Below are 20,841 nucleotides of genomic sequence, written 5' to 3' on the forward strand. Positions count from 1 at the left end.
TCACATATACAAAATTGTTATTCCCTATAATTACTTAAACATTTGATATACTTTTTGAGTTTTAATGATATTAAATGTTTTATTCCTTAACTAGTGCCTTACAAATATTTGCTAGAAAATTTTCTAAAAAAAGGTATATCTTTAATTTTATTTTATATTTTAAAATTTGGTAAAAGAAATAATAAAAATAAAAAAATTAATTATTAAAAGTATAATAATTAAGAAATAAAATAAAAAAAATGGAACTGCATTATAGCATTAGCATCGGATAGTGTGTGGTTTATCCTCATTTTTATTTTTATTCAAATATTTACAAACAAAGGATAAAAAAAATTGTGAGAATTTTATAGTGAATTTTACAACTATCCCACTTTTGAAATAAAAAATTCTAAATATAAATTATTTCATTACATACCGAAACAAAACAAATTTTTTAAACTATAATCCAAACACATACTCATTCAATTGGATTTTATTTTATTTTCCTCAAATAAGCACCCTTGCGTTAGGCTTTTGTTAGGTTCATTAAATGGTTTTGTTTTGAGTAAATATATATCATTAAAATTACTTGAACTCATAGGAAAGCTTTGCTCGACCATATTTGGCAACGCCAATAAACTAGTAGATTTCGTAGGTGCTGGTTTGGTTTGCATTTCAAGTGTCCATTTAATAATATTTTGACATTGAGTTTTACGTTTTACTTAAGATATTTTTATATTTATTAATTAGATGTGAAAATAATTTTATTCAGGGACAAAACATTACGATCCTCGCTCCACAAATAACATATTAACAACTCAAACTATTATCTTCACTAAAGATTATAATTTTCTTATCATCATAGTTAATTCATTGTAGATACATTAAGTTTTACGTAAGTTGAGCTAAGGAAAATGTATTTAGTTCGAAATACTCACGAGAAAAAAAAATCAATTCAAGGTTATAAAATTGAAGTGAAATTATAGAAGTGTATAAAAATTTATTGAGGCACTTTCAAATTGTTAATAATTAATTCTTTTATGAATACTAACTATATCTTGTTGTATTGTAATAATAGTAATAATAAGATTGTAACTCTAAAAGGTTAGGTAAACCTACACTGAAAACAGTATATAGCATAAAAAAGAAAAAAAGATTCAAAGAATAAAATAGTAGACATAACACAATAAATAAACAGCTGTGTAGTGTTTGAGAGAGAGAGAGACCTTGTATAATGCTGTATCTGGAAGCGTTTGGGAGTTGTGTTTGTCTTTTAGGTTTGGTAATCCCGAAAAGTCTAGAATAGAAAAAGCATTGGGTCCAATCAACATCACTTCAGTGGATGAGACATAAGACATGCTCAGCTCATCCATTATCGGCAACAAATACCAATCAACTTCAACTTTTCTTTTTCAGCTCCATTAACCCAACAATTATTGGGACATTGACTATATTGCCACTCCTTTAATAAAATTTTATTTGATTGTCATTTTTGAAAAAAAATTTGTCAAAATATCACGCCTGAATCCCGCTGGTCTGACAAGCGGGAATGGAATGGACACGTGTCAGCGTCTGAATGGTCAACCATTCTCGCTGGGCTGCCCAGCTAGAATGACAGAATGCTGACACGTGGCAAAAGTACAGACATCCAGAGAATGCCTTTGCTTTTGTCACGTGTCAGCATTCTGTCATTCTAGCTGGGCAGCCCAGCGAGAATGGTTGACCATTTAGACGCTGACACGTGTCAAGTCCATTCCTGCTTGTCAGACCAGCGGGATTCAGGCGTGGCATTTTGGCAATTTTTTTTTCAGAAGTGACAATCAGGTAAATTTTTGCCTAAAAAGTGGCAGTATGGTCATTGTCCCACAATTATTTTGTTGCAAACAAAGAACATTCAATTATTCATGTTTTCTACAACATATTCAGAATTTTCATTTTGTTATATAACATACAAGAAATAATTTTAAGAGAACAATAATAGAGAGATAAACACTTTACAATACTATATGAATTAACAAAAGCATATCTGATTTTATAATAAAAGAAATATATATGTTCTTAAACATTAGTGGAGCTCCACGAGAAGAGAAGAATAAAAAGTAGAATAATGTAATATGTTACACAACACTATAAATTAAAATGTCATCAAGAGCACTGTAATTTTCAAGGGGAAGAACTGTTTTTTTTTTTTTTTAAAAAAATTCTTTGCTAAGTGTCATTTTCACATTTCATTAGGAACTTCGGATAAGGTAAACAGTGGAAGTAGTTGTCTTTTAGCCGTTGGACTTTGGGACTAATCTGCAATGGCATCATTGTCCTCACGCGCGCTTCAGTGGTTTGCACACGTGACTTATCACATGGTACTTGGTTTAGGACCACAAATGATAAAACAGTAGTGGCAGAGCCAAAGCCCATGGTTTCTCCTTCATGGCCATCAATGGAGAGCTTACAAGTTACAACAATATACAATGTATCAATAATATTGATAATCAATCATAACCACTTTTGGGATTGCATTTCCGTAAAGTAAAGATAATTATATAGCACAAAATTTAGAATTTTAGAATATATATATATATATATATATCATCTCTTTGAATATAAGCAGAGGTTTTTTTTTACTATACAAAATATTTACTGAAACTATTTAAGAATATTGATGCATGCCCCACTTTGTAAAAAAATAAAAAAAGGCATACTTAAAGTTTTTTACAGGCTGCTAAATGAAGGGTTGAGTGGTGGGGTAGTGGTTGATTGCATCTCTCGAAGGCACCAATCGCTGCGTGATATTGTGCAGTGCCTTTATATTAGGTTTGGAAATTAATATGTCAATTGGGAAAAACACACAACACAAGTATCTGACAGCGAGATAACCTTGCCTGTCTATAATAATTAATATCATACATATACAAGCAGAAACGGATGCCTCCAATGCTTACCTGATATATTATTCCAGAAATGAAAGGTCAACTACTTAGTACATGGATGTATATGATAATGTGACTAATGAAGTTATCATATAATCTATGGGAAATATTTTTCTCATCAGATAATTTATCTTATGTAACACATACATACAAAAATAAGTATGATTCACTAAGAAGAGAAGAAAAAAAGAAAAAAAATGAGTCTCACATACTTTTTTGTGTGTTGAATAAGATAAATTATCTCATACAACATGAGAAAAATATTTCTCCTAGATTATTATATTATCTCAAAAAAATATAATCTATTATATGTTTGCAACTAGACAAATATCTTCTAAATCATAACAGTTTTAAAATACCTCTGTAATTTATTTTTTCTTGGGAATCTGAAATGCCACAGGGTTGGAAAAGGGGAGTAAAGGGTAAGAACTGTTACACTTCAATTTATGCGAGATAAAATAAATAAATTTACAATCACGAGTTATAGCATAGTCCATGGAATAAGAAAGCCAGCAAAACAAACTTTCACAGTTGAGACATTTTTTTTATCCGAAAATTATAATTACCAAGAATACGCTGAAAAATAATTTCGTGATAATGTGACTAAAATGCTATTTAGTAGGCAAATATATTGCTGGAAATATAGATTCAAGTTTACTGATTCTATATTTAGTTGATTGTTAAATATTATTGAAAAAATCAAATTTTTTCAACATTCGGGATTCCAAGAATACCACCCTCCTGGTGATATTCTTAGATGTTACTCTGCTATACAATTTATTCACAAATCAGAATTTCAAGAAAATTTTCAAAAACTTTCTATCAAATATGAGTAAATAGAATTTCCAATATCAATTTCTCTAAAATCCAAAAATAATTCATGTATCAAACGCCCCTAATGCATATATAGTGAGGGGAAACAACTTTCTTGTTGCTGGATAGTTATTTTCTCCAATGATTTTTTGATTTTTGTGCAATAAATATTTTTTTAATAGACGTGGATCCAACCAAGAATGTGTGTGAGTTAATGAGAGTGTTGGTTTGTGGAGAGGTATGTGAAATCTTGTGATGACCAATTTAATCAGAGGGTTGCTGAGCAATCTCCATTGCAATCAAAGGTACCTTATGGTCCAAGGAATCACAGGCCTATGATTGCGACCACATAGTCTGAGTAAAGGTATATGCTCAAATGGGGAGGATGATGGGAGTACATAGAAGAGTGTTTGGAATTCTAGATTCACATGGGAAGAGTGTAGTGAAGTGTAGTGTGACCTTCTCATCACTTTCAGACAAATTGCAGAGAAGCACCCAAAAATACTTTCTCCTTTTTTGGACCTTTTTCATCATACGCTTGTTTTGATATCATGATTTTTTATTTTATTTTATTTTATTTTTATAAAATTTAAACGGAAAGGTTATGATTTTTCAGTTATATACATTATTTTTCATACAATTTTATCTAAGTTTGTGTATAAATAGAAAAACCAAAAATTTTAATTTGTGGTTCCCTATCATAGAAGTTTTTCGCTTTGCGCAATTTCTGATGCAAAACCTTCCATGTGAAAGCAAAAGCCCCTAATTTTATTTTATATTTTATTTGTTTAATATATTATTTTATGGTGTGAGACGTCAATTTGGGTAAAGGGAGTCACGCTGTGGTCCAATCCTATAGCTGTTAAAATCAGTAATGTGGCCTACGGTGACTGATAAGGATTATCAATAATAAAAAGTAAAGATGTGTATGTCCTTTAATAGGGAGAAGAAGCCAACCACCGAGAAAGAGAGATGCGAAAAGAAACCATGATATTAAATTCTCAGACTTTTTATTATATCATTTCTATATTTTTTTTCATGACATATATCTAATTAGTCCTTATTATTTTGTTTTCATTTGAAAGTAAGATTACCATTTTAAAAGTTATCAACACGGTAAGTTACTTGAAAAAGAAGTAGAATTTGTTAACTATGGTCATATGTGATTTATATACAGGTTGTGTTTTTTTTTTTTCCTTTAAAATAAAAGGGTACACTTGTTTATTATAATTTTTATTTAATTATTCTTTTAACTAAAAAACTTATATTTTTCTTTGTTAATCAAATAAGAATGACAATAAACATATAACAGTGCCAACAGACAGTAATTCTTAAGAAAATACTGAAAGTATAAAATTCTGGATTAAATTCTCGAAATTGTAATAATGATTATTTAATCCAGCGATTTCACTAAAGTTGTTTTCTTTTTTTTTTTAGTTACTTAAATATGCTTTCTTGGTTTGCATAGGAAGATTAACATTTCTTTTAAATTACAAAATGGGCATGCAGGTAGTTGGTCATAGGGATTACTGAATCAACGTGGATGCCAAAAAGAAAGACTAAACCCCTTTGGATCATAAAAAATAGGTTTAGCCCACAAATATTTAATGTTAGAAGATTATTAAACTTTATAATCATTTTGTTGTCTCCATGAAACTGAATGTGAAAAATTTAATGATATTTTATAAATAAATAATTATATAATTTAGTATTTTAAAATTTATGGGCTTGGTTATATAATTACTGGATAGTCAGTTTTTTAGAGCAGGCAGCAGCAGCATATTGTACAATAACAATATGGGAAATAGGCAATGCAGAAAACTCTCATTAAGGCTAAAACCCAGAATCTTATATGATACCACGGCTCCCAGTTATTTTTTTCCCCTATCACTTTCATCACAAACTGACAATTAAAAAAAATTCACTTTTTCTACGGTTACTCTGCACATAACTTGTTTAGAGTAAGTTGAATACGATGTCGTTTTGGAGCAGAAATCATGATATTTTTGTAATTTTAATTTATTTCAGGGTTATTATAGTCTTTATAATTATAATTTTTTAATCTTTCAATTCTAAAATAACATCATTTTAGAAATAAATGTAGATAATTTATCTGCATTAACTGCACAAATATTTTTCTGTTAAAAGAAACACAATCATTCCAAGATTCTTACCTCTTTTGCCTTAATACTCTTACTTGATAATTTATATTATATTAAAGTTTTTATGACAATTGAAATAGAGTTTGATTCTTGTTGTAGTTTTTTTTTCTTTTAATAAATAGTTAGAATTTAACACAAAATAATTGAAATTGTGCATTGTTCTTACTTCAAGTTCAAAAATCACACTTGTGTTTCAGTATGTTTTGGAAAAGTAATATACAAATATTTACGTATCTTCGCGTAACATTTTAAGCTTTTAGAATATAGTATATGACTGTGATTCTTTGTGGTTAGTTTAATTAGACTTTGATTTTTTTAATTTGACTTGCGATTAAACTACTGTGTAGGAAGAATAAACCATTATAAGGCAAAGATTATGTCTAAGTAATTCCATGATGATTTAGGTGATATGCATTTATTACACAAATACAGGGCAATCGATTTTTTCTGACTTTATTTGGGGGCGAATATACGTGACAATAACCCAATAAAAAAAACAAAAAAAAAACTGGAGAGAAGAAGTATGGGGAATAGGAAACCCGATATCATGAATTAGTAAAGGGTTTAATTTTACCAAAAAAAAAAAAAATTTAATTTTTCTCTTATGAAATTATCTTTCACATATATAAAAATACGTGACACTCACGTAGATACAGAGTCATGTAAATAAAAAAACTAACCACAATTACTTTTATATATATAATTAGGGTTTCATAAGAGTTATGTTGTAGAAAGAGTGATTGTGTAATGTTATAGAGATTCGTTTTGCGTGCCATAATTTCTTTTTTTTTTCTTTTTTCTTCAAAAAGTGTGGGCTCCACAAAATTTTGTGAGTGTAGAAAAATTTATTGTGTGATGCACAAGAAAATTTTCTACACACAACATTTTATGGAGCCCGCACTTTTTGAAGAAAAAAAAACTACGGCACACATCTGTTTCCTCCATCGGGAAGAGTTCTAAATGTAACGTGCGTCAGAGTTTCTTGTTTTTTTTAGTCAAGCTTATCAGTTCAAGTATTAAAATCTCCATCTGGTTGGCTTAGTAAGTAAGAAGAAGTATTCATGGAAAATACTAATTGTACATCACCTTTATTCTTACATCTATCACACAAAATCAAATTATAATTGTGTAAAAAGTAGGTATGTCAAATTATAAATCGATTATAAAAACCATACAAACTTAAAGAAATATATTTTTAGAGTTTTATATATTTTGACTAGTTGAATTTAAACTTTGGATCTAATTTGAATGAACACCCAGAAAATTATTATCTTTTAAATATACCAAGTCAATGAGAGTTGCACCTTTAAAATTGTTCGAGAAAGAGGCTTATTCACAATTGCACAATTTTGTCCCCTAACATTAGAAAAGAAAAAAAGAAATAAACTAACCTCTATGATCTGAACTGTTGGGAGCTTCGGAGGGGAGAGAGTCCAACTGTGACAGTTGGTGGGCTGCTGTCTTCTTTAGTCTTCGGTTGTTATACTTATAGGTCCAGTATCTTCTTCTTATTTTACTTTAATTGTTTAATGTTTTCAGATATTTTCATCGTAATACCAAGTAAACATATGAAATTTAATGTTGTGTCTGTCATAGCTGGTATTGACTGTTTATTATTTTTGAGATAGGATGTTGTGGTGCATATACGATATAAATATTAAATTGTATTTACATACAACAGAATAATATACGATGAATACTAAATTTTATTGTACCAAAAAAATAAAAATAAAATGAACTTGGATACGTGAGAATACATCTCAAGCATGAAGAATGGAACAGGATTGTTAAGCCGAAAGCACACCATCATGTAAATAGTAAAGTATTTGAACTTGTGCATGTCTAATTTTATACTGACATCTTCAAAACAAAATAAATAAATTTAATATAGAAATTTTAATTCTTGAAACTGTAATCAAAACAACATTTTGCAAGATTCCTATCTATATTTAAAAAAAAAAAAAACTTATTCTTTTAAAGTGAGGAGTTCATATAAAAAAAAATTAAATAGTTACAATAGTTAATTGAAAAATGAATGGTTGAGATTGTAATAAAACAAATGTATAAATATGACAAAAGATAAATGAAAACAATGTCATAGTTTTGTAATTATTAGTAAAAAAAAATGAAAAATGAAAAACACAACATTTCTACAAACTAAATGCACTTAGATGTTTAGCATGCTTAGAGTGAATATAGTGATTATTCAGAAAAGCAATTACCTGATATCACAAGAATGAAAAGTGAGAATTTTGAACTCTAGACCAACAAATGAAATAGTATAGAAATTTGTAGATTGTGGCAGCATGCAAAAATGTGCTCTTTGCTTACTAGTACACTCCTTTCCTTTGAAGTCTAACAAAGCAGTGAAAAATGGTGAGTAGACTATTAGAGAGAGGATTGAGGAGGTTTAGATCATACAGAAATAAATTTTCATCTATTATAATTGACCAAAATTTGATAATCCATGGTAAAAAAAAACTTTTTCTTTCCTAAGCTGAAAGGACTACATTCCTGAAATTGTTATGTTTTTTCCAAGTATCTAGGAGGTAACAGATCATGCTGCTGGATACTGTGTACATGCTGATGTTCATTTGTTGCTCACAGTCACAGCAGTGTGCTTGGAGAATGGAGATGGCCCTCTCATAAGGACATTGTGATCCCATATTCGAGGTTCTGTATCCTTCATGAATAAATATTATACTTGTAGTTACTTCCCATGCTTCTTATCTGGAATCCAGGGATCACACTTTAAGAAGATTGGAGTAACATAGTTCCTTAATAATTCTTTAATGATTTCAACTTTTCAAGTATAGGCAAAAAAGTGAAGGAGAAAAGATAGGATAGTAAGTAACAGAACCAATTGCTGCTTCTTATGGTAACAATATTCTTGATGTTACTGTCATACCTCTCTGAAACCATGATCTTCTGACACTGCGCCGCATGTGACGCTCTTGTCTTTCTAAGAGCTCGTCAACTGTGTGCATTTGAGATAGTAAGGGCCCTGAAAATTCAACCTTTTCTCCTTGATCCTGATAACTCTGTAAGGAGGGACATAAATAAGAATCATGTCTAAGCAATGATGCATAAATTGTATAGTTTGGCTTCTAGTCCAATAAAATCATTAACCAGGGTAAGTCAGTTAAAGTAATTACTACAAAAAAATGATAATATTAATATGTGATTATCTATACAAATGGGTCTCTATTCTCTGCTATTGGCCTCAACCTTTTTTAAAAAAAATAATAATAATTAAGAAATCAATTAATTTAACTAAGTAGGAGATTAGTTAACTGAATTGTCATCTAAAGAAGAATTCTTTTTATTTTTTTTGCAATTCACTTGTCTCAACTCTCATACAATGCCAATATCAATATTTCAACAAAAGAATGAATACCTTTTTTTGCTTTTTAAAAAATTCCTTATATGATCACAAGTTCTAAATATCATCTTTCAAATAGCATCCTCTATCAATCTCCGTATATGGAAACAGAAACAGAAACAGAAACAGAAGAAGATGTAGCAATAAGCACATAAGTTTCATCCCTCAACTGGTGATATCTAATTAATACCATATAAGTGAACCTGGCAAACTTACCAGGTTACTTCTCTTGGATAGTGAGTCTTCTCTATGATAAAGTACCGAAGACAGTTCTTGGGAATGGTACTCTTCAGAAGTATCAAATGAATCTGGACGATCAAACTTACTCCATTGATTTTGCATTGCAAGCTTAGAAATTTGAAGTACGTCATGGCCCCTAGAGTTAGTGCGTTCCCCAAAAAATTCCTTATTTTCATAGTTTCTGGAGTTAGAATTATCCCTTGAATTTAGTGTAGAAGTTTCTAACGAATTAAATAAATATCCTCTAGAAATAGATCGAGTGTGGGATCTAATTGAAGTGTCATCTTTCCGCCTTTTTGCCCATGCAAAGCCACTTGATTTTGAAACTTGTAATGGTCCAGGAAAGGGAACATCTACTTGAGATGCATTCTTCATATTGCAAGCATCTTCTGGTTTATCACTTGATGGCTTTGGTGCCTCCTCACCAGTGTTAGTTATCTCTTCTTTAAGAATGTGGACATATCTATCATCGATCTTTTGGGAAGTTTGACTTGTCAAATCCTGTTCAAAAGAAGAATAAGATGTTTGGTGGGACTTAATCTGTGGTAATTAAACCACTGCTAGAAATCAGTGTGCATGCACATAAATAGAAAGAAAGCAAGATAAACCTCTGCTGGGGCCAATTTACTCAGTCCTAGTGGCTTTCTTGACGTTTTTCTTGTTTCAGGTCTACAAACTCGCCCACAGATCTTTTTCCTGAAATTTCATCACCATATGATTTCATGAAAAGGCAACAAGTAATGATTGTAAAAATGGAAAATTTTTAAAGAATAAATTTTGTTTATTATGCTCAATACTATTGAAAGGTTCACAGCATCTTTTTAGTTTTACAGCCTTAAGAGCCAATTTGGTATACCCTTAAAATTTGGTATACCACAATACCACATGAGAGGTAATCCATTTCTAGAGACACCGATTGATATGTGACAATCTAAACCTTTTCATAACAAATAAAACTGCATAAAAGAGACAGTGAAGATGATTTTCACCTTCTTGACTCCTCCTCGTCTTTTGAATCAATCTCCTTGCTAGGTGGGTAATTTGGTATGCTTGATGGGTCACATGCGTAAGGTTTTGTTTTGAAATACTGAAAGTGGTAAGATTGTAGTATCAGAAGACTAGAAGAGTCCAAAACCATATATCAATGCTTCACATATAAAGTTTGAAGATGCATGATGGACAGGTTTGTGCCTGGGACTAATATCAGGAAAAAAAGGATTTCCATGGACAAAGGCGCAATCAACAGACTATGTTATGCAACAGAGATTAATCACTGCAAAAAGAACCCTCAAGTAATTTTCAACAAATACAAAATCAACACAGAAAAGTTAACTTACCTCCAATGTGAGAGCAGATGAGGCAGTCCCACGCTTGTTTGGTTCCACAGAAAGAAGAGTTTGTAGCATATTTACACTGGATGCAGGAAAATCTTTAAATGTCTCTCGGAGGCTACTACTATATGGTTGCTGTGGCTTGAACAAAGTTGCATGAGGAAGTTTGGTCTTTTTCCAGTATTCATCGGGTGGGGAGCCACAGAGCTTGAAGATTTTATGCAATTGTTCAACCTGTATGCATAACAAGGATGAATTTAGAAGAGATTCAAAAGAACAGTTAAAACAAAATATTGGAGTTGTCATTTCCAGATGATTAGTTTAACTTCCATTAATATTATAAGCAACTGAACACACAACGATAGCATCAATGTCAAATAGACAATAGAAAGATTTCCACAAAGTCTCAGGCAATAGGTATGGGACTGAAATTTCTACTGTTTGATTGTTCCATAGGATATATTTTGAAATTTACAAAGCTATCAAAATATAGTAATATAACAGAATAAACGAATAAAGCTCAAATCAGTTTGTAGGCATGAGTGCATCACTTTCTTAGAGAGGGAGAACAAAGAGTTGAGACTGATATCCAGGTAGAATGCATTTAAAGTCTTGGTTGTGATAAGGATGGCACAACTTACAGGCCACTTAAGCATCTGACCCAATTCTTTACATCAACAAATCTAATGAAACCTTCTAAAAGAAAAGTGGTTTAATATTTGTCTGATAAGATCTTATTCAATTTTCAAACTTACACTAACTTGCATCATCAGAGGGGAATCTGAACACAAAATATCAAATGGGAAAAGAAAAAATATCCATACATTGTGAAAAGGTTGCTACCTCTGTTCTCCCTTGAAGTATAGGCTTCCCAACTAGTAGCTCTGCAAATACACAGCCAACACTCCAGAGATCCACGGATGGACCATATTCTGTTGAACCAAGCAAAAGCTCCGGAGGGCGGTACCATAAGGTGACAACACGACTGGTGAGGGGTTGCTTGTTCCCAGAATTAGAGAAGTTTGCCAATCCAAAATCTGCCACCTTTAATATCCCTTCATTATTCACCAGAAGATTTGATCCCTTGATGTCCCGGTGCATCACACCCCGTGAGTGACAATGCTCAAGACCACATAACAACTGCTTCATGTAGCATTTCATCTGCACAACAACACAAGAATGCATCACAACAATTTTATCTCTTTTTTCTTTGCCTGAAAAGTTCCTGCCCAAACAAATCAGTTGGTACTTATTGTGATAGCTTTGCAACATGAATAATTATTCTTTATCTCATGCTCTATGAGAAACAAAAGCAACAAGCATGCAATATTCATAATACCGGGAAAGCTAAAGTACCTGTGGTTCACTAAACTTGATTTCTGGTCTAGACAAGAGGCCTGTGATGTCGTGCTCCATATACTCAAATACAAGGTATATGCTACAAGACAATCTGGAAGTAATCAAGCCCTCCAGTTTAATGATGTTTGGATGATCAAGCCTTCTGAGAATCATTATTTCTCGTGCCATAAACCTAACACTTTCTGGCTCAAAATTGTCAAATCTCACCTTCTTCAGTGCCACTATCTTCCCAGTCTCAAGTTCCTTTGCTCGGAAAACACTACTATATGTACCCTGCCCAATCTATCCATGCAATTTGCAAATTACAAAAAAAAAAAAAAAAAAATGCCAATTGTCAGAATAACCAGAATTAGTAGAAAAATCAGAATTTTATATATTGGTGTCAATTGATCCATTCCCATGTATATATAGTTAATTAAATCATAAAATTAAAAAAAAAAGACTTGAAATAAAAATATTGATAATTTGATATGATGATATGGTTGTATTGTACTTATGTTATCAAACCTTATCAAGTTTCTCAAATGCATCAGCTCGGAGAGGCACCCAACCGTGAATGGCTTCACAAGCGACGGCGCTGAGCCAAGCCGGCCAACCCGCCGCCGCTTGCTCCCCCTCCAAATACTTGTTCAGGTTCCCTAATCTGAAGCTCAGAGACTCACTTCCACCATTGGAACTCGCCCTCCCTGACTCACCCACCTCGCTCCGACTCGCTCCCACTGACTCAGTCTTCTTCTTCTTCTTGTTCCTCTCTGACTCAACCGAGTGATCGATAGCAGGCGTCACCGTCACAGCCTGCTTCACAAAGACGCACCCCATGATCACTCTCACTCACCTCACCATACCCAGAACGCAACCGGTCAACTTGGTCCGGTTCTTGGGGTCAAGTTAGCTCATTTGGGAACTGCAGAGGATAAAGACTAGCATCAACAACTGTTTAAGGAAACAAGGAAAAATGGGGTTTGGTTTTTTAAACCATGGCTACACCGTATAACACGAAAACATGACAGAGAACTATGTTTCATTCACTTTCTCACTTTGTTTTTTTTGTTCCTGCGGCAATTGCGGAGAGATGGTGGGTATTGGGATCTTAATGAGGCTCACAAAAACAGAACACCGTGATCAGCGGAAAGATCAAGTTTTGTTGTGTTGTGTTGTGTTGTGTAGTGTGTATTTGCCTTCTGAATGAGAACAAAGGGAGAAAGTGCAAAAATACTGGTTTTGTTTTGCGTCGTTGTTATAGGTTTGTTTGTGCGTGTGCCATGGCTGAATGGGAAACTAGAAAGCAACTGAATTTTGCATGGGATTGGATTGGATTGGGACTAAACTAATGGAAGAGCGCGTGTGGCAATGGGAGCTTGTATTGTGTGTAAGAGATATATTCCATTTTTCACAATTATTATCAATCAGTATTGCTTCCACACTCGTAATGGGTATTGGGTCGTTGTTTGTTGTGTTGATTAATGGGTCTCTGTCTCTGTAATCTCTATTTGCTTTCACATTTCCACTTTCTTTGAATTTAAGGTTTGCATATATATATATTTTTATTCAGATTCCATGCACCACTTCACTTTCGTGGGGACAGCGCAATAAAGGGGGATTTTGATTTTTAATATGCACTTGGGTAATTTAATTTTTTTTAAAAAAATATATATATATAATTTTGTAATAACAGTAGTAATGCATGTAAAAAAGTTGGTTACTTTAACTGTGTTTACAGTTCTCCCATGTCTGACATTTTCATCTTTACTTTTATCAGTTATAGATAATAGACTTGAAGCGCACTCGTCGTTGAAAGGTTGAAATAATAATGGGGCAGGCACCACCTCTATCTCTATGCAACAAAATTTTCTTAGAGATATTGACCACAGTTCTCACTTTCTTAGAGATAACGCTTTGGAATGTTGGATATTTTTGAGTGGGTACAAAGCGTGCTGATTAGGTTAGGGCTGACTTGAGTAGGAGTAGGACCATATTTTTATTATTGAGATAAAACTATTTAACAACCAAGGCTCTAAATACTTCAACAATTTAGCTGGTAGCAGCTAATTTCCTAAAATTCAACGTTTCTTTATATGTACAGAAGATAAGGAAAGGAAAACCAACATTAGATTCAATTAACACAAGAAGAAAACTTGAGTTTTAGTAAATGATTTATTTTGCTAATGCATTCAGGAATTTAGTACAATGATTAGGGATGGTGTATTCAAAGCTGAATCGAGTGAAAGAAGGATAGCATAATGATTTGATGTCTAAACCCCTGTCTGCCCTTATTAATATGCCCACCTTATTTTCAGTGTGCTGTTTTTCCAATAAGCAATAGCCTAGAGAGAGGGAAAAGTTTGTAATGCGTAGCTCCACTATCTGTTTTTTCTTTTTTCTTTTTCTCGCTGAGAAAAGGAAGGGCAATTATTTTCATCATTATCATTACAAATATATATAGTTTACAAGCACTTTGGAATCCTAGAGTAACAGTTAGGAATAGGATAAAGTAGAATAATAAGTGAATAATTTTTCCTGTTTTTGCAAGTCTTGCTATTCACCTAAATCATGGTTTGTTCAGACCATACTAGGAAATCAAAATTTGAGGAAATAAAGCTCAGAGGTGAGATATTGAAGGTTGTAATGGATTGGAGAACAGAATATACACAAAATTCGATTTTTCTTTTGCTTTGGTATAAAGTTATAGGCTTCCTCTTTATCAGTTCTATACGTATGGTGTGTCTTTGTCATCACTGATATTTGCAAGCCTCTTTAACAATGCCTTCTTCACCTTACCCTCTCCCCAAGAAAAAAAGAATGACTCTGATAATAATAAGCCATAATTGCTGCCTCGTGCCTCCCGTGATCTAATCAAGATCTCCCTCAAAGCATGGGGAGCACTCAGAAGCAATCATATAAATAAACAATACAACGGTTATAACTAACAAATAAATTTATAGATGAAACTATGAAAGAAACCCCTTTGATTAAATCAATGTAAATAAATGTCCATAAAAGCATTTAGTAAACTTACACTTTAAAGAGACGGTGGGGGGCCATTGAAAAGTGGTAAATCGCAAAGCTAAAACAGGCAAAAGTTTTATCTTTTACAAGCGGTGCATTCCGGGGTAAAAACAAAGGGTAAAGCTACCCTCATGTAACATAATTTAAACAAACTTTCCTACTCAAACAAAAATGCATGTGGGGCCCATACATGTAATAAAAATAAAATGTAAAAAATGATGGTGCAAAAACCAATGAGTCAATAGGTAAAAAATCTTATATCATGTTACATGATAATCCTTTTCCCCAAAAACAAAACAGCAAAAGTCCACAATTTTTTAAGGGCTCTACGTCGGGGAAAAAAATATATTGTATTTTAAATAAAAATTATGAATTTATTATAGTCTTGAAAATAATTACGCATTTATTGTATAATATTACGCTCAAATTGGGCGTTACCAGTCATACCTAAGTTAGGCGTCACTCGTATGGGCGTTAACACGTGTTACAAAAAATTAACATTCTAAACGTAAAACTTCTAAAGGCCATAACTTTTGACTCGGGTATCCAAATCAGGTAATTTTTTTTTGATTCCAGATAACTTTTCGAGATCTACACAATGACACCTCATTTGCTATATTTTATCTCTCACAGACACAATTTAAATTTGCAACAATGAGACTTTATCTTGTAAGTCGTGGTCTGAAATTAATGATGGAATCAAAGTGGATTAGTCCATCTATAAATAAGAATACTTAATATCATAGTAAAATATATATTTTCTACCAAATGTTTGAAAAAAAAATAGTGTATAATATTGTGAGAAAAGAAAGTGTCACAATATAAAAGTGTGAAAGAGATTGGTGAGAATATAATGTTCTTTGAGTTGCATTAAAAAATGCAAAACTTTTGATATATTGCATTAAAAAAAATGTTCTTATGCATTATTACAAACATATATAGCACCTCAAACCTTCTTATCAAAGCATGTTTCATGAAAAGCCTGTAATTGGATGCCCCTTTGGCATATTTCATCTTTGTGAATGATGTTATTTAAATTTTTACTTTCCAGCATTAAGAAATAATTCTCCAAAAATTTTCCAGTGCGTAGATATCGAAAAGTTATGTGGAATAAAAAAATCACCTGCTTTGGACTTCCAAGCCAAAAAAATTAAATAGGTCTTCTTTGAATTTTTGAAGGACTACGATTTCAATTAATTGAGTTTATTTTGAATTTTCGAAGGATCACAAGTCAACTTTTTTTTAATGGATTAAAATAGGGGATAGGATATTGTAACAACCAATTAGTTTAACTACTAATCAATTTTCCCGTTTGATCGATTATGTTGATCTAACGGTTATACTTATTTCCATCTTTGTATGGTTATGATTTCTCATATTTAATGTGAAAGCATTATATATGGGAAATCATAATCATACAAAGGTTGAAATAAATATAAAATATTAAATATGGGGAATCATAACCATACAAAGATGGAAATAAATATAACCGTTGGATCAACATAATCAATCTAACGGTGAAATTGATTGGTAGTAACACTAAATGGTTGTTACAATATCCTTTACCTTAAAATGACCCTGTGTTTTTTCTTGAGGACGAAAAAAAGTATTTACTCTTTTTAAAAAGAAGATTGTGTTTGATGTTGATTTCAAAATAACTCTGAGGCTTCTGGGTTTAAATGCTCTTATAGTACCATTGTTGCAAATTCGAATTGTGTTTGTGAGAGATAAAATATGTCAAATGAGATCTTATTGCGTAGATCTCGAAAAGTTATGTGGAATCAAAAAATTTTTTACCTGATTCGGATACCCAAGTCAAAAGTTATGACCTTTAGAAGTTTTACGTTAATTTGTTAATTTTTTTTGACACATGTCAACACCATATGAGTGACGCCTATCTTAGGCGTGACTCCCTCGTGGGTGACGCCTAACTTAAGTGTGTCTGGTGACGCCCAATCCGAACATGACACACTGCAATATACGCTTAAATAATTTCAAAACAGCAATAACCTCAGAATTTTTTATTTAAAATGCAATTAATTACTTTTTTTGCCGTCCTACGTCTTACAGCAAACAATGTCCCTTGGCTCGTAAGCCCTCGCACAAGGTTAGAATTCTAACTCTTCCAGAGTGGTATCTCATTGATGACTCAGTAAAAGTCCAAAGCCAGTTCCAGGGAACAGTTGAACCAAAACAAAAGATTTTTTCTTAGTCGTTGTGATCTATTGGACATACATTGAATTTCTCATTTATGTTACTTCTTTAGAATAATTTTTTTTACCGTTCCAGGTGGTATCAAGACGACACTATGCCAGTATATCTTATCCATCTCTCCGAATAAATAAACATCTCAACCAATTATAACTATAAATTTACGGAAATACATAATTATAATCTTAATTATTTTTTTTCTCTTCAGAAGTTTTCTGCTAATGCATGGAGAGAAAAAAAAAACAGTTTTACGATGATAATTATCTATTCCCAGAAATACATAGTTATAATCGGTTGCTGCAAAAGAAAAATTTATAACAACATAAAAAGTACATTTCCATTTTTTAATGTATAATTTATCAGAGAAAATAAACTTTTTCCCTTCTTTCATGTACTTGTGAAATACTGCAGACATTTTGACAAAGTTAGCTTGATAATGATTATAAAAAAAAAAAGGTTGGCTTGATAATAATGATAAAAGCTCTTGGTGAGTGGTGACACAGTGGGACTTGTATTAATATAGTGTTTTAAATTGCAGCTTGAGAAAAATTACAAGATCGAAACGAAAAAGGGTGTGCACTTAAACAAGATTAAACTAATTATTACCAGTGAAATGGAAGCAGCCACGACCCTTTTAGTTTTAAGACTTGGTGTTAGTTGTTAGTTGGTTCATTCTGTTATTTCTTTCTTGCAGTTACTTTCTTTACACGTATCAGCTACTAGTTGATGATGTATATAAGCTGATACTTGACACGTTTTACCTTCAATGAAAATACTATTCAGTTTGCATATTTCCTTGTTTCCTCTTGCTTCTTCTTTCTCCTTTCTTTCTTCTTCAACTTTAATATGGTATCAGAGCACATTTCGGGCTCTGGTAACCACTAGCTTCCGCACAAGAAATCTCTGTTATTGTAAATGGATCCTTCCTTACAAACCGCACCTTCCTCTCGATCATCTGGTTCTTTTTCTGACTTTCAAACAAACCAGATAAACCCATATTTCTTGCATGCAAATGAAAACCCATCACTGGTGTTGGTATCCCCAGTCTTTGATGGCAGAAACTATCATACATGGGCAAGATCGATGAAGATGGCCTTGAAGTCGAAGAACAAGTTGGGTTTTGTAGACGGAACCTTTTCATCCCCATTAGAGGAATCTAATCCTCTGTTCTTGGCATGGGACAGATGTAATACCATGGTGCTATCTTGGTTGCATCGTTCTATTGGAGAGTCAATAATCCATTCGATTGTATGGATGGAGGTTGCGTCAGATGTGTGGAAAGATCTTGCTGAACGTTTTTCCCAATCTGATGCATTTCGAATTGCAGACATTCAAGAAGATATGTATAAGCTGAATCAAGGAGCTGATACAGTTACTCAATTTTTTACCAAGCTCAAGACATTTTGGGACGAGTTGGATACACTACAACCGTTACCAAAGTGCAAGTGCATTCCCAATTGTGCATGTGGCTTGATGATGCAGACACATGCAAGAAACAACAGAGAAAAAGATCACATCATTCGTTTTCTACGTGGTCTTAATGATCAGTTTGCTGGTGTTCGATCTCAGGTGATGTTAATGGATCCTTTTCCAAATATAAATAGAGTTTTTTCTCTAATTGTTCAACAGGAAAGACAGATTAATGTTGAAGCAAAAGAAGATGTCGAAGTCTTCTTGAACACAAATGAACAAGCATAAGCTCATGGTCAAGGATTCTTGAATAGAAATGAGCGACCACCCACTCGTGGTCAAGGCTCGTATAGAGGAAGAGGTTACCCAAGCTATGGGAGAGGAAGATCAGTGCCGGGAAAGGTGTGTACCCATTGTGGAAGGACAAACCACACAATTGAAACCTGTTTTGAAAAACATGGTTACCCTCCAGGCTATAGAGATAGAATAAACAGAAGAGCAAATTTGGCTGTCTATGATTCTGATGAATTCTTTGAAAATCGTGGAAACTTGGATGAAGACAGAAAGCAATCCAATGAATCTTTTCATTTTACCAAAGACCAATATCACAGTCTGCTAGGTCTGCTTCAATTGCCACAAGAAGATGGAAATCATTCTGCTCATGTTGTCCAAACCAATGCAGTATCTTCAAACACAGGTAAAAATAAATTCCAATGGATCCTTGATATAGGAGCTACTGATCACACAACCCACTGTTTTGAGTTGCTTTCTTGCCCCCAACAAATCAATCCTATCCCAATTAGCCTACCTAATGGTGATCAAGTCTTTGCCACACATTCTGGTAGCATATACTTATCATCCTTACTTGTGCTATCAAATGTCTTATATGTTCCAAAGTTCTTTGTTAACCTTGTTTCCATTACCAAATTGCTTCATGATTCAAACTGCCATGTCATTTTCAGATCACTAACATGTTCCATTATACAGAATACAACTGGGAGGATGATTGGCATTGCTAGCCAATGTAACAACTTGTTCATACTTACACTACCAAATGACAATTCTGTTAAAGAAAACCAGAATAAAAGCTGCAATAACACAGCAACTGATTCAACTATCTGGCATAGACGCTTTGGACATTGTTCTTCTTCAACATTACATAGCATGTCAAAGATTTTTCCTTTCATTTCTTGTAATTTCCAAACTGATGTTTGTGACATTTGTCATTACTCCAAACAGAAACGTTTGTCTTTTCCTTTAAGTACTTCTGTTTCTAAGTCATCTTTTGATATCATACACATGGATATATGGGGTCCTCATGCTGTTACCTCAATTCATGATCACAAATATTTTTTGACAATTGTAGATGATCATTCTCGATTCACTTGGGCAATGCCAATGAAAAATAAAGCTGCTACTCGATCACATATACACAACTTTGTTTCCTATGTTGAGACTCAATTTCATGCCAGTATTAAAGTAATTCGAACAGATAATGGTCCTGAATTTCTTTTGAAAGATTTTTACAATTCAAAAGGCATAATTCATCAAACATCATGTGTTGAGTGTCCTCAACAAAATGGCATTGTAGAACGAAAACACCAACACTTGTTAAACACAGCTCGAGCATTATTCTTTGAATCTAATGTACCAAAAATCTACTGGTGTTATTGCATAACTCATGCTGCATATATTATTAATCGGCTTATTACTCCTGTCCTCACCAATAAATCCCCTTATGAATGTCTATATGGCACTGTACCTTCACTTCTTCATCTTAAAGTATTTGGTTCCCTATGTTTTGTTTCCACACTTACTCACAATCGTTCAAAATTTGCAGCTCGTGCCAAGAAGTGTACTTTTCTTGGTTACAAACCAGGTACAAAAGGGTATGTTGTTCTTGATATGGAGTCAAATAACATTTCCACCTCTCGAAATGTTATTTTTTATGAGTCTCATTTTCCTTTTAAAGAGTCAAATAATTTTGAGAGTTATGTTCCCTTCTCCATTCAGTCATCTGA

The 20,841-nt window shown here is 32.8% G+C and overlaps 1 protein-coding gene across 1 annotated transcript; it reads right to left on the bottom strand.

The window, feature by feature from the left end:
* Positions 1-8,245: 8,245 nt before the first annotated feature.
* LOC133292277 (protein IMPAIRED IN BABA-INDUCED STERILITY 1-like) lies at positions 8,246-13,222 on the bottom strand. Its single transcript, XM_061490677.1, has 9 exons — positions 12,701-13,222; positions 12,191-12,475; positions 11,678-11,995; positions 10,841-11,068; positions 10,493-10,590; positions 10,112-10,199; positions 9,480-10,004; positions 8,790-8,922; positions 8,246-8,611 (listed from the first exon to the last, which is right to left on the bottom strand). The coding sequence occupies exons 1-9, from the start codon at positions 13,010-13,012 to the stop codon at positions 8,592-8,594; spliced, it is 2,007 nt and encodes a 668-aa protein (XP_061346661.1). The 5' UTR covers positions 13,013-13,222; the 3' UTR covers positions 8,246-8,591.
* Between the last annotated feature and the right edge of the window lie 7,619 nt (positions 13,223-20,841).

This window comes from Gastrolobium bilobum, unplaced genomic scaffold, assembly GCF_033153095.1.
Source record: "Gastrolobium bilobum isolate Gb01-03AN ecotype WA unplaced genomic scaffold, APGP_CSIRO_Gbil_v1 utg2182, whole genome shotgun sequence".
Classification (NCBI taxonomy): Eukaryota; Viridiplantae; Streptophyta; class Magnoliopsida; order Fabales; family Fabaceae; genus Gastrolobium; species Gastrolobium bilobum.

Bases quoted from the DNA above. Each gene is read 5' to 3' on its own strand.
- LOC133292277 (XM_061490677.1), bottom strand. From the start codon at position 13,012: ATGGGGTGCGTCTTTGTGAAGCAGGCTGTGACGGTGACGCCTGCTATC. The intron at 10,005-10,111 runs GTTTATCTTGCT...TCTTTTGAACAG, and splicing joins GTAAATTGGCCCCAGCAGAG to GATTTGACAAGTCAAACTTC. The intron at 8,923-9,479 runs GTAAGTTTGCCA...CCCTCCTTACAG, and splicing joins TATCCAAGAGAAGTAACCTG to AGTTATCAGGATCAAGGAGA.